The following is a 12,192-nucleotide window of genomic DNA, read 5'->3' as shown; positions in this document are numbered from 1 at the left end:
AAAGGAAAAGGACAAGTGTGCATGACACCCAGGCCTTTGACCAGCAGGCCAATGCAGGGATTGGCATTGATTGGCAGAAGATTCCTGAATCAGAGGGTATGTGAACAGTGGGCCCTTGCCTCAAAAGGGGTTAGAGTCCAATTACAGCAAGTATCAAACGAGCATGGCCTTCACTTCTCTATTGCTTTGGTAGGAGAGGCAGGGATCAGGATAACGCACTTTGAGCTTAAATTTGCCTGAATGGTCAGAGGGTGAAGAATGGTCATCCGGAAAGGTGAGCTTTGCACAGTGTTCTGGAGCACAGGCTCACCTCAAAGCAGTCCCCAAAGTCGATGTGCAGGATCTTCCCACTCAGCCGGTCCAGCATTAGGTTGGATGGGTGTCTGAGAAACAGGAGAGAAACCAGAGGGCTCACTAGCGCTGCACTGATGAATCAATTGACAAGGATGTGGTAGTCTGGGCCCTGCCCACAGGCCAAAGCCCGCCCCCCCGCCTCTGTAAACACAGTTTTTCTGGACTCGGCCCTGCCGATTTGCAATGTATGGTCTCAGGCTGCTTTTGTATCACAAGCAGACATGAGTAGATATGAGATATCATATGGCCAGCAAAGCCCAAATTATTTCTTTTCTGGCCCTTTACAGAGAAAGTTTGCTGATCCCTGCTCCGGGTCCGCAAGGAAGATTGATCAGCGTGAATGACGAGCTGCATTCCTGAGGTCTCTGGTCACTAGATGAACCCTGCCTGGCGGTGCCGGCATCTTGGAGTGACGAGGCTCTATCTTCACCCCTCAGCACCCATCACGGGGTTCCATCTCCTGAGCCCCCAGACCCATCTAGGAAGGGTCATCTGGCTTTTGTCACCAGGAATTCTCCTGGCTCTTTTTAAAAACAATAATTCATTATTTTTATGGGAAAAATTATTTTTACTCTCAAATAGTTGCATGAGACGTGAGCCCAGGAGAAAGAGCAGACGCTAAGGAACTAGTTTTTTCAAGACTTCTAGAGAGTCAATTTCTGAATATTCCTTAACTACTTTTTCGGTCAGTACTGTGGATAAATTTATTATGCAAAAATATCAGAAGGATCTACTTTGGTTGGTTTCAATTACAGAAATAGAATTATTTATCTCAGCACAGTGGTGACTGATAAATGTTTAATGAATCAGTAAAATCAATCATATTCTTTAAATTTTTATTTATTTATTTACTTACTTAAAAAATTTTTTAAATTTATTCATTTGACAGAGAGAGAGAAGAGATACCAAGACAGAGAGCATAAGCAGGGGGAGGGGCAGCAGGCAGAGGAAGAAGCAGGCTCTCCGCTGAGTGAGGAGCCTGACACGGGCCTCGATCCCAGGACCCTGGGATCATGACCTGAGCCAAAGGCAGATGCTTAACTGACTGAGACACCTAGGTGCCCCTTTTTAAGAAAAGTAAGCTCTACACCCAATGTGGGGCTTGAACTCACAACCCCAAGATCAAGAATCACATGCTCTACAGACTGAGCCAGCCAGGCGCCCCTGTATATGGTTTTTAAAATATTAAACCAGCCTATGGAGAAAGTAGTACCCAAGAACTAGGTTCTAGTTTGCTCGGCTGTTCTGTTCCATGGATAAATAAAAAGGGACTACGGCTGATGCTGCAAACAAGACCCGAAGGTACAAAATACAATTATTTACCAGATGGTCATAAATCTTATTGGAAAACAAGTGGGAACTGTTTAAGAAAGGTATAATGTAGAAAAAGACTACAAAACCCAAATCAATTTACTCACCGATCTCCCAGGCCCAAAATATACCCAACCATGGACATGACCGCTAAAGAGCGGGTATAGTTGGTTCTTCGGTCAAACCACACCTGGAACACAGGAGTGCACGTGAACCAAGGCTCTGGAAGCTAACTGGCTTCAACATAATTACACCTCAATCAGTTGTTTTCTTATGTTCCATCAGTAACCAGTTAATAACATAAAATGGAATAAAGATCTCATTTATAATTGTAACAACAGTAAACTATGCTTAGAATAAACAGAACCCAGATGGAAAAAAAAATTAACCTTTGCTTAGGAATACAAAGACCCGAGTAAATGAAAGTATCCATCCAAGACCATAAAAATGTAATAACCTCCCAAATTATTTGATACATTTAATGTAATTCCACTCAAAATTCAGTAGCACTTTTTTGGGGGGACTGTGACAAAATGATCCCAAAATTTATCTGGAAGAAGAAAAAATTAAAATAGCCAATGAAAAGAGACTCTTTATTAATAGTTGTATTAACAGTGTGGTACTTGAGTAGAAATAGGCTTTAGAGAGATCCACGAAATAAAACAAGAGCCCCAGAAAGAAATCCAATGGCACAGAAAAATTTTTTGTATTATAAAAATGGACTCTCTTAAACAGTAGGAAAAAGATGGATTATTTGGTAAATACTGTGGTGTTGGCTAATCATCTCAAAAAAATAAAATTTAAATCTTAAAAATCAAATTCTGAATTGGGTTGAGGATTTAAATGGAAAAACAAATTTTATAATCAGTACAAGAAAATGAATGTAGAAAGATACATAATCTTGAGGTGGAGAGGGCTTTTCTCAATATAAAGCCAAAGGTAGAAACTTCAAAGAAAAGGATCAAAAATTTGGTAACTCCTAACTTTTAAAAATGTCTATATATCAAAAACAAAAATCCCAAACCAAGAAACATACCCTAACAAAAATTAAAAAACCAAATGAGCAGGAAATTTCTAACATCTATGAAAAAGATTTAATATCTTTAACCTAAACACAACTCAAATACTATTATCAGAAACGGGAGAAACATGAAATTACTAAATCTATATCTGCTAAACTGCACGGCTCGCCCACTTAATTTCTGTTATTAAAGACGGTACATCATCTACAGCTGCTCGTCACCAACACAAGTCCAGGCGCACATGAACAAACCAGAAAGCCAGCCCCGGTACGAGTGCGTGGGTCAGAGGGCAGAGGCGCGCGAGGAGCCCAGCGCGTCCTACCTCGGAGCTGGGGCTCTTCAGCCACAGCAGCTTGGCCAGGTCGTCGCCGGCCGTGTTATTGACGGCGTGCTCGAACACCTCCACCTTCTGCATCAGCGTCAGGTGATCGTAGTCCGGTGCCATCTGCGTCAGGACACAACTGTTCTGAGAGCGGCCCCAGACTGGCAGCTTCCACCCAGGAGGAAACGGGGCTCTGGGTCTAGGCAGAGCCGGGTTCGGATCTCACCACCCCAGCCCAAAGGAAAAGGAAGTAAGAACAGTGCAAAAGGAAGGAAAAAGGGGGTGGCCAACGGAAACTGATGACCACGGGGACTGCCAGGGCCGAAGGGTGAAACACCAGGTCCCACCTGAGTACAAGCCGACTGGTGTGAATGAGAGCACTGGAGGCATCAAGGTTCTGGGTAACAAACACATCTCTTTCTCACTACTTACACCTCTACTAACATCATTTCCCCGTGTGGCCAGTACCCCGTATACAACTGGCGTTCGGTCGATCCACGTTGCCTGAGAAATAATACCGTCCCGTCTCACCTAGAATGCTGAACACCTAACTTCTGGGCTTTAGGGTCCTGTTTGTTAGAGGTAATCTGCTTTAGGACCCCCTTCATGAAAACTTCTTCAGGAGAGAATCCTCCCAAGTAGATTTTTCAGTGACGTACACACACAGAAGAGCGAGAAGAGCAGCTCTGTAGAGATTTCCCAACTTGCGAGTTACGTCAAGACATGAAAGCACTGGGTTTGGCAGCCTCCTCACATACCCGCAACATGATGCGATGCTCGATGTTGAGAAGGATCTTCTTCTTCTCTCTGTAGTCCCGGATGAGGGCGTGCAGCGTGTCGCAGTGGGGGACCCAGCCGATGAGGCCCGAGTTGGTTGATAAGGGGATGACAGCGTATCTCTGGATGCTGGCACCCGCAGGAAAGCAGGGTTATCGGATGGTAAACAGAGTGCACCTCTGACCCCCTCACAACACACGCAAGCCGGTTCAATGGCGCCCCCCGCACAGGGCTGCCTTGAGGTGCGCACGAAGGCAGCGCGCTACTGGCGGGAAAGCACCACCAGCCTCCTCAACCTGCCTGACCGACTCACTGCTGTCGGGGAGCAGCCCAGTGATTGTTTCTAAGCCAAAAACAACCTCCAACTGAATATCCGTGTTCTTAACAGAAAGAGGAGGAAGGAAGCAGGGCAGACAGGGAAGGGAAAACACACCAGACGTGCAGCATCTCTAGTCTAATGGCCACGGTCCAATGGTCCATTCTGGACCCTCCCTTGAAACTACGCTAACAGGATGGACGATTCTTCTTGCTGTGTTTGACACTTTGGCTACTGATGACTTCCTGTCAGGTTCATAGGTCAAAAACCGATTCCGTGAAGGGACAGGACCACAGGGGACGGAGGTAAGGAAACCCTAGACCAGTCAAATCGCTGCCGTGTCACCCCCCGCCCCACCCCGTGTCCTGAATACCTGAGGTTCTTGCGAAGAGACGTTGGGTCGTTGGCCAGAAGGGTGTTCACCAGGCCAAAGAGCTGCATCACTCGCTCATCTTGCCGCAGGTCTTCATGGCCCTTCAGGAGGAAAACAAACTCATGCCCGTTGCTGCCTGTGAGGAATGGTGGGAGCAGTTAGCACAGACCAGCCCTGTACTCCCAAGCGCCCAGAAACTATGTGTACCTTCCCAGTCACGCTTCACACACACACAGAAAAGTATCCTAGAACTGACAAAAAGAATGGCCCTGTTTTTGATGGTCCCCAATGAAATGCTGGTCAAATTAAAAATAAATAAAATTAAAAACAGGTCTGTCTTTGAAGATCAGGAATGATTCTGCACAGAAATGGTCATTCTATATGTTCCCCTCACAACCCACTCTCTGCCCTTCTCTGTCTTGCTCAGGCGACCCCTAGACACTGCATCACCTGGGCTCCCAGTGGGGCTTGGACAATGGGGGCACTGGCAGGAGGGAAGTCAGAGGGCGGGAAGAGGGAGAGACCAAAGGGTTTGCCTCTGACAACATGCCAGGCTCCAGTTCTAGAAGTGTTCAGTGTCCCTCCACCTGGGCTACGGCTTCTGGTGGATGGCCTCTCTTTCCAGGTTACGTGCTCTTGATGGGCTCCTTGCCCTTTCAGGTCTGGAGGGTGGGGTGAGTCATAGCTTCTCCCTGTTGGCTCTCTTTACTCTGCTCACGGCTTTCCCTGGAAACAGGTCCTTCATTCAAGTCTCTGATGAAATACTGTGAAGAACCTCACTGACCCATGTTTTAGTATCAGGAGACGCCAGCCCATGGAGAGAGGATCACCTGGGAACCACGACGAACTGGTGCTGGTGAATAACTACTGCATTTGAAAAGCATGAGCCGTATTAAAGAGAGAACCCCTGAAGGGCCACCACAGCATCCAGGCCTCCTGCAACGACCCTGGGTAGGTCACAGAGCTCACCGTGAGAACTCATTTCCACTTCAGTGTGTTCCTTTCACACAGTCACTTCCCACAGAGAGAGACAGTGATGGTGAAAGAGAACATCTGAGAGCCCAGGAAACCTTTCTTCAGCCCTGCTTGTCACCTACCACACCTGCATCCGGATGTCCTTTGGCCCTGTCAGCCTCTGCAGCTGCCTGCCACCCCCACTTGCCCACGCCACACACCCTGACAGTTCCCTCCGCCTGTTCCGCAGGGCGGTTAGGCGTTAAGCACGCGCGACGGTACGAACAAACTAGGAGTCCTGAGGAGGATGTAACGAGAGGCCCGCTTGTGCTCTATTTCTCTCTCCATAAACACGGGAGAGATGAGGCATGGAAAGATTCGTGATGTGAACGGTGAGCGGTGATTTCAGAAAAGGGGAGGGGTTCAGCCATGGTGGGAGGGAGACGCAGGCGGCAGAAGCACAGGGGACCTTACCCATGAGCGTCAGCTTCCGGGGCCTCTGCTTGGAGGTGATGACCTGCAGGGACGGCGCTATGGACTGAATGCGAATGATCGGCTGGTTGGGGTCGTACGTCCCTGGCACAGCCAATTCAAGGTCCCGGCACATCAGAAGTTTGGGGGAAACATACTGCAGTTCTAAGGAGGTGAGCTGTGAATAATTACCACAGGGGTTAGTTTTCTGCCTCCAGGGAAGAATTTAAATGCAATTTAGGTATCTTTCAATAGATACCTAATAGCAATGACTTGTCCCACAGTTTGCAGATAGAAGCAAAATCGTATGCTTTAGAATTAGTGTCAGAACGTTCACAAAAAGGAAAACATAAGGGACGATGACAGTTAACGCTGCTAGAACCTGAAGAGCCTACCTGAGGCAGCTGCTTCGAGATTCGTCTGAACACGTGATAATAGAGGTCCCAGGCTTGGGTGAGGTCCTTGACGTTCCCGGATTTCATGTACTTCCTGCACCACTCTTGGGCCTCCATTAAGTCTCGACCATATGCCTGAGTGGGGAAGCAGAAGTGCGCGAGTCGTCAAGGTGTGGACTACGCCACAGGCTGAACCCCCAAGCAGACAGCACAACGGCTCGGCCACACGCTATGGCTGGATGGCTCTGGCCCTCGGCCAGGCTTAGCAAGGGCAGCGTGCTGGCCCAGTCCTGGAGGCCCCAGTCTCGGGACGGCTTATGGGCAAAGTAAGGAGAAGCAAGACGTGCGGGGGAAGAATCTCATGGTTTTCCAGTTAAGTTTTGGGAGGGTTCTCGTAAGTCAGTGACAATTAAAATTGCTGGTGTTTTTATATTCCATGACCTCCGTCAGAGGACATTTTATTCAAGTCAGCACAAAAGCCAGAGGGAAAGGGCTCTGGTAAAGGCTTTGGGTCAAGTCACGCCATGTTTTCTTATCCCATACCTGATTAAAAGATGTTTCCTTCAGAGTCTGGGGGCCCCGTTCCATCATAGCATGCAGGGGCTCCAGCACCTCAAACATGCCTTTCACGTTCCTTTCCCCAAAGTACAAACGAGATGCTTCTTCCAGGCCTTCGTGCCACATCTCGTGCCAGAGGATGGCCACGCGGATTAGCTCCTCACTCACCTGGACCAAAGAGGGCAAAGAGAGAAGCACTGAGGATGAGCTAACCTCAGAAAGGCCTGTGTCTGAGACAGAGGCCGTCCTCTCGCCAGCAGCACTGCTGTGAGGAAGACTCACCATCATGGCCTGCTGGACCAGGGTGTTACTGTGCTCGCACATGTTCTTCAGAATCTTGTTGGCTGCGTTGTGGCGGGCCGTCGTGGTGGACTTAGAGGCCACGGTCAGGGGGTAGATGAGGGCCTGAGGCAGACACGGAAGGAACACTTGCAAACTCCGACTTTCAGGAAGATAAGAGAGATGGAGAGGATGCTTCTGACACTGATTTGAGTCCATCACTCAATCCTGGGGCGGGTGGGGAACTCCTTCTCTTCAGGAAGGGCCCTGGGCCCGGGACTGCTGGCCGGACAGACGGGATGCCTGGCTCCCACTTCCTGCACTTATGTCTCTAGAGCAGCTTAGGAAAGGCTGAGATCCAGATCAAAAGGTCAGCTGTTTGAGGAGAAACTGCCCAGGGTGCCCACATACCTGCGGGTGGTACCGGCCAATGTCAGTGAGAAGCTGGTGAATGAGGCGGCCCACCAAGGGCCTAGGAGTATCGATCCTTGCGATGAGCTGCGGTATAACCTGGTGTTCAGAAAGACACGGTGTGCAGCATGTGAGGTGTGGAAACAACCAGTTATTCTGCACAATGACCAGCTCTTGAAACTTGTTGTGGCAGATGCTATTAAGCTCTAAAATGGTTCATTCCTTTCAGTTCCCTGGGAGAAACTAAAGAAAATATGGAGTCTTGACCTTGGGACCTTCTTTACCACTGTTCACTGAACACCGCATGATCCCAGGAGGAGACAGAGCAGGAGTGAGACCTGAGCCAGCCTTACCTGTAACCAAGTGTCAATCTGAATTGCTTTCACCCCCTCCACTAAGGCTTCATTTACGTCTGGCCAGTGACCATAGTCAAACCATAAGGTGAGGACTCTGGCAAAGAAAAATGAGAAAATCACAGAAAATTGAGTTTCCTAGCTTTTGTCCATTTTGTTTGTTTGTTTTAAATCTTTAAGACTCCTGAGAAAAGAATAACTGGCAAAGGGGCGCCTGGGTGGCTCTGTCAGGTAAGTATCTGACTCTTGATTTCGGCTCAGGTCCTGATCTCAGGGTCCTGGGATCGGGCCCGCGTTGGGCTGGCTTCGCACTCAGCAGGGAGTCTGCCTAGGGAATCTCTCTCTCTCCCTCTGCCCTCTCCCTGCTCGCGCTTTCTCTAAAATAAATAAATCTTAAAAAAAAAAAAAAAAAAAGAAGAAGAAGAACTGGCAAGGCCTGAAATCAGTGGTTCCCCAGTGTCTGGTCTCGGGACCACCTGGGAGGGTCGCTGGTGGTGGTTGTGAGTACTTGGCTCAACACAAGGAGGGGCATCCCAAGTGAACGCTTGTTTTATTCCAGATAATGTAGAGGGTCCCAGAAATCTAACAGATGAGCCCAGGCACAACCTATGGATAATCTTTGCACATACAGAAAGCCACCTGGAGACCAGCGGCAACAGGGTAAACGTAGGACTTAGCTGCCCTTGTCACCCGTAGTCTTCGGACTGGCTGGCCTGAGCCATTTGTTTCTGCCTAAGTGGCCTCTCCAAGCTGAGGGGATTTCGGCACTACTGCACAAACAGATGTGCTTCCTCCCTTTGTGACAGAGAGCGCATGGAGCGTTCTCCTCAGTCCTGGCAGGTGGAGGCTGGTCATCGGTTACTCTTGGACAGACTCATGAGGGGTGGGTTTGGGGACATCACGAGTCATCCTGTGTCCTGCTGCACACACAGCCTACCAGGGGCCCCACCCTTCTCTGATACCTCAGCGTGTCCTGGAGGTTGTTGCCTCGTGACAAGGAGATGGAACGGAAGAAGCCCTGGACCGCAGGGACGGTGTACATCAAGAGGGTTTTGGATAAATCCTGTTGGAACACACACATGTTAATGGACACTCTTACCTTCATTTTCTCATCCGTAAAAGGGGCTCACAGCATACTAACAGGACCTACCTCAAAGAGAGGTTATGAAATTAAATCAGTTAATGCATGAGAAGCTTCTGGATTAGTACCTGGCACACAGCAAGCACTCAGGAAATGCCAACTGTGTCATGATCGCTAGCACCTTGGGCTAACGGCGGCTTCCTAAACGGGGGGGGGGGGGGGGGGGCCGAGACTGAACATGCTGCTCTCCAGGCCTGCCAATACGCCGGTGCACTCTGAAGGGACAGCCGGAGAGAGGCGGGGTGGGGGGAGAGGAAAAGGCAGAGGACAGATCCTGCTAGCCTCTGTCCTCAAATGGACCCACAGATGTGCACGGCCACCCACACACACAGGTGCAGGCTTTAAGGGGATGAGCTCATTCTCATGGGAAGAATGACCAGGAACTCAGTTGTCAGCTTGGTGGCTAGAGCAGCACCTCGAATACAAACACGTGCACAGAAGCACCGTCTCAAACAATGCTGGCTGGCGAGTAAGCCACGCCGTCTAGCTTCTTCCGTTCAGAGTGAAGCCCAGGTTCCTCAGCGCTCCGCCACCATCCCCCTCTTCAGAGTGCCTGGTGCCTGGCTCAGTCCTCGCTGGGGAGGAAGGGAAGGGTACCTCAGTGACCTTCTTCTGCAGAGGAGATGGGGTGGGGCTGTTCTCGGTGCTCTCGGCCTCACTCTCGCTGTTGCTGCCCTCGGTGCTGGTGGCGGTGGCGGTGGTGGTGGCCGCTGTGGTGGCAGCAGTGGTCGTGCTGGTGATGTTGGCCCCGCTGGCGTGCCGCAGCTTCTTCTTCTCGTCCCGGGCTTGGTTCTGATGTTTGTAGTGCAGCACAGCCTCAAAGTTCATTACTGCCCACGCGTGCCAGGCCTGGGAGGGGCGAGAGTCGAAGATGAGGAGGCTGGAGCGCCAAGGCCTTAGAGCAGCGTGAGGCCAAAGCTGAGGAAGAGTGCTGGGACCGCCCCTTCCTCTCGTGGCCGGCAGAGGAAAACTGCACCGACACACTCAGGCATGGGGCCTTTTACTAGATTCAGCCTGATTCCTTCATTTCGTGGTGCCCTCACTGTATCAGGACTGTGGTGAGGCCTGCAGGGGAGGGGCACCCGAAGAGGAGCAAGCCAGGTGCTTATTTCAGGGGCCTTCTGGTCTGGTGGGGGGGCCCAGCAACCCAAGGACAGGCAAATGTGAGGGGCAATGAGAGATGGACAATGGGCAGGCCAGGGTCAGGGAAGGCTTTGTAGAGGGGAGGTTTCTGGGGTAGGGACTGAAGAGCAGCCTTCGATGGGCAAGGCGGGGACAAGAGGACAGCAGCAGGGACTTCCCGGCCTGGAGGTCAGGGACGAAGATGCAGGGTGGCCAGCACAGTGCAGTTCATAGGAAATGAAGAAAAAGATCTGACTGGAGTGCAGTCCGTGAAGGAGAGTGGTGGGGGGAAGGTTAGCAAAGGGCAGGGTCAGATTGTGGACAGGCTAACATAATAGGCCAAGGGGGTCCCATTTCATTCTAGGTTTTAAAGATTTCTTTGGCAGCCGGATATGAAACATTATTTACGAGAGCACAGGTGTAGGGGAGTGATGGTCAAAGTCTTAACCAGGTCCCAGGTCAGTGGGAAGGGAGCACACCAAGAGCACGCCATGGGGGAATGTCGCTCATCTGTCCAGCTCTCCCATCTGGCCCACGTGTGGCCTGTCAGAGAGCCGGTGCCCAATGACTGTTTGCTGGGAGAAGCCCTTGGTGCTTATTTTGGTAAAGGAGGAACTATCCACACTCTACGGCCTAGAGCTGCAGGAACCGAGGGTGCAGCCCTGCCTCGTGCAGATAGCATGAGGCACGCTTTGATTTGGGGCCTCGTAAGTTTGCGGTGATGGCAGGACACTAAATACTCCACTGGATATACTTTCTGCGCAATCGGGAAATTCCTTTGCATCCCTCGCTAAAAACCTTTCTTTAACATAAATGTGTCCATTTTTCTACCTAAGCAGAGTAGGTTGATCATAATTGACCTTTTATTTGGTGAGTCACAATTCTGTAATGGCCCAGGCTGTTTCCCCACACCCTCATTTATTCAACAGCTCTTCTTTATTCACTACGTGCCAGGCATTGAGCCAGGGGATGTGGTGAGCAGGACAGAAATAGTCTCTGCACACACACAGGACCACACCATTACAGTAAGATAGCATAAGCCCAAAAGGACCCATACAAAGAAAAACTTAACATTCCTAGGTCCCATTTTTTTCCTCGTGATTTGTTTCTTTTCTAAAATTTGAGTGAAGGAAAGTAATCTGGTGAGGAGACACTTCCAACTGGTAAGGTTCCAGCTAATCCAAGGTTTACTGGATATGTTTTTCCAGCCTAGAAATGAAGCTGTCCTACGTAGAGTCATTATTGCTGCTATCACGAAATGGGCATTTTTCAGATCAGAATGAAGCATGCTTCAATCAGGGTAAGATTTTTACTGTAGATGCTTCTGTGTTTTCAGATATACGTTTTGATCTCGGAGGGATTCATTCTCAAAGTATTAGCAAGTTAAGGGGTGCCTGGGTGGCTCAGTGGTTAAGCGTCTGCCTTTGGCTCAGGTCATGATCCCAGGGTCTTGGGATCGAGCCCCGCATCGCGCTCCCTGCTCAGCGGGAACCCTGCTTCTCCCTCTCACACTCCCCCTGCTTGTGTTTCCACTCTCGCTGCCTCTCTCTCTGTCAAATAAATAAATAAAATCTTAAAAAAAAAAAAAGTATTAACAAGTTAAGGAAATGCTGGAAAGAAGTCGATGACACCTGCTATACCGAGCGGCTATTACCAGGAGGTGGGTCCCTCAGGGAAAACCTAAAAACTAAGGCTATGTGCTCTCCTCAAAGATGCGTTCTCCCCCCAATTCCTCCTCTATCAGTCAACCGCATCTTTGATACATTTTCAAATTCTGCTTATCTTCCTGAAAAGTTTCCCCTATGCCGTAACAGGATGTTACCCAAAGCTTTCCAATAAAAACAGAGAAGGGAAGTTCTTAGATGAGGAGCAGGCAGGGAAAGGAAATCAGGAAGAAGCTGGGAAAGAACAGATGACCCAAGGGAAGATAACGTCCCAGAGATGACCCGTGTGTCCAGATGCTCGTCCCACACAATCAGCTAAGCGTCTGTAAGGCAGCAGTGCTCCCCGTGCCACACACGTAATAGTGTGTG

General features: G+C 49.7%; 1 protein-coding gene across 1 annotated transcript in view; it reads right to left on the bottom strand.

The window, feature by feature from the left end:
• Window positions 1-12,192, bottom strand: part of MTOR (mechanistic target of rapamycin kinase) — a 122,801-nt gene that overhangs the window by 8,513 nt on the left and 102,096 nt on the right. Inside the window, exons 39-51 of the mRNA XM_045776888.2 lie at window positions 9,635-9,886; window positions 8,859-8,959; window positions 7,897-7,993; window positions 7,544-7,642; window positions 7,136-7,258; window positions 6,839-7,021; window positions 6,296-6,430; window positions 5,904-6,078; window positions 4,476-4,611; window positions 3,768-3,915; window positions 3,010-3,132; window positions 1,773-1,855; window positions 311-383 (exon numbers count right to left, since the gene is read on the bottom strand). Of these exons, the coding sequence (XP_045632844.2) occupies window positions 311-383; window positions 1,773-1,855; window positions 3,010-3,132; window positions 3,768-3,915; window positions 4,476-4,611; window positions 5,904-6,078; window positions 6,296-6,430; window positions 6,839-7,021; window positions 7,136-7,258; window positions 7,544-7,642; window positions 7,897-7,993; window positions 8,859-8,959; window positions 9,635-9,886 (1,728 nt within the window). The remainder of the gene's footprint in view (window positions 1-310; window positions 384-1,772; window positions 1,856-3,009; window positions 3,133-3,767; window positions 3,916-4,475; window positions 4,612-5,903; window positions 6,079-6,295; window positions 6,431-6,838; window positions 7,022-7,135; window positions 7,259-7,543; window positions 7,643-7,896; window positions 7,994-8,858; window positions 8,960-9,634; window positions 9,887-12,192) is intronic.

Source organism: Ursus americanus, chromosome 33, assembly GCF_024610735.1.
Source record: "Ursus americanus isolate L20-20 chromosome 33, mUrsAme1.1.p, whole genome shotgun sequence".
NCBI classification, from domain to species: Eukaryota; Metazoa; Chordata; class Mammalia; order Carnivora; family Ursidae; genus Ursus; species Ursus americanus.
Note: the sequence above shows the minus strand (reverse complement) of the source record. Positions and strands in the feature narration are given on the sequence as shown.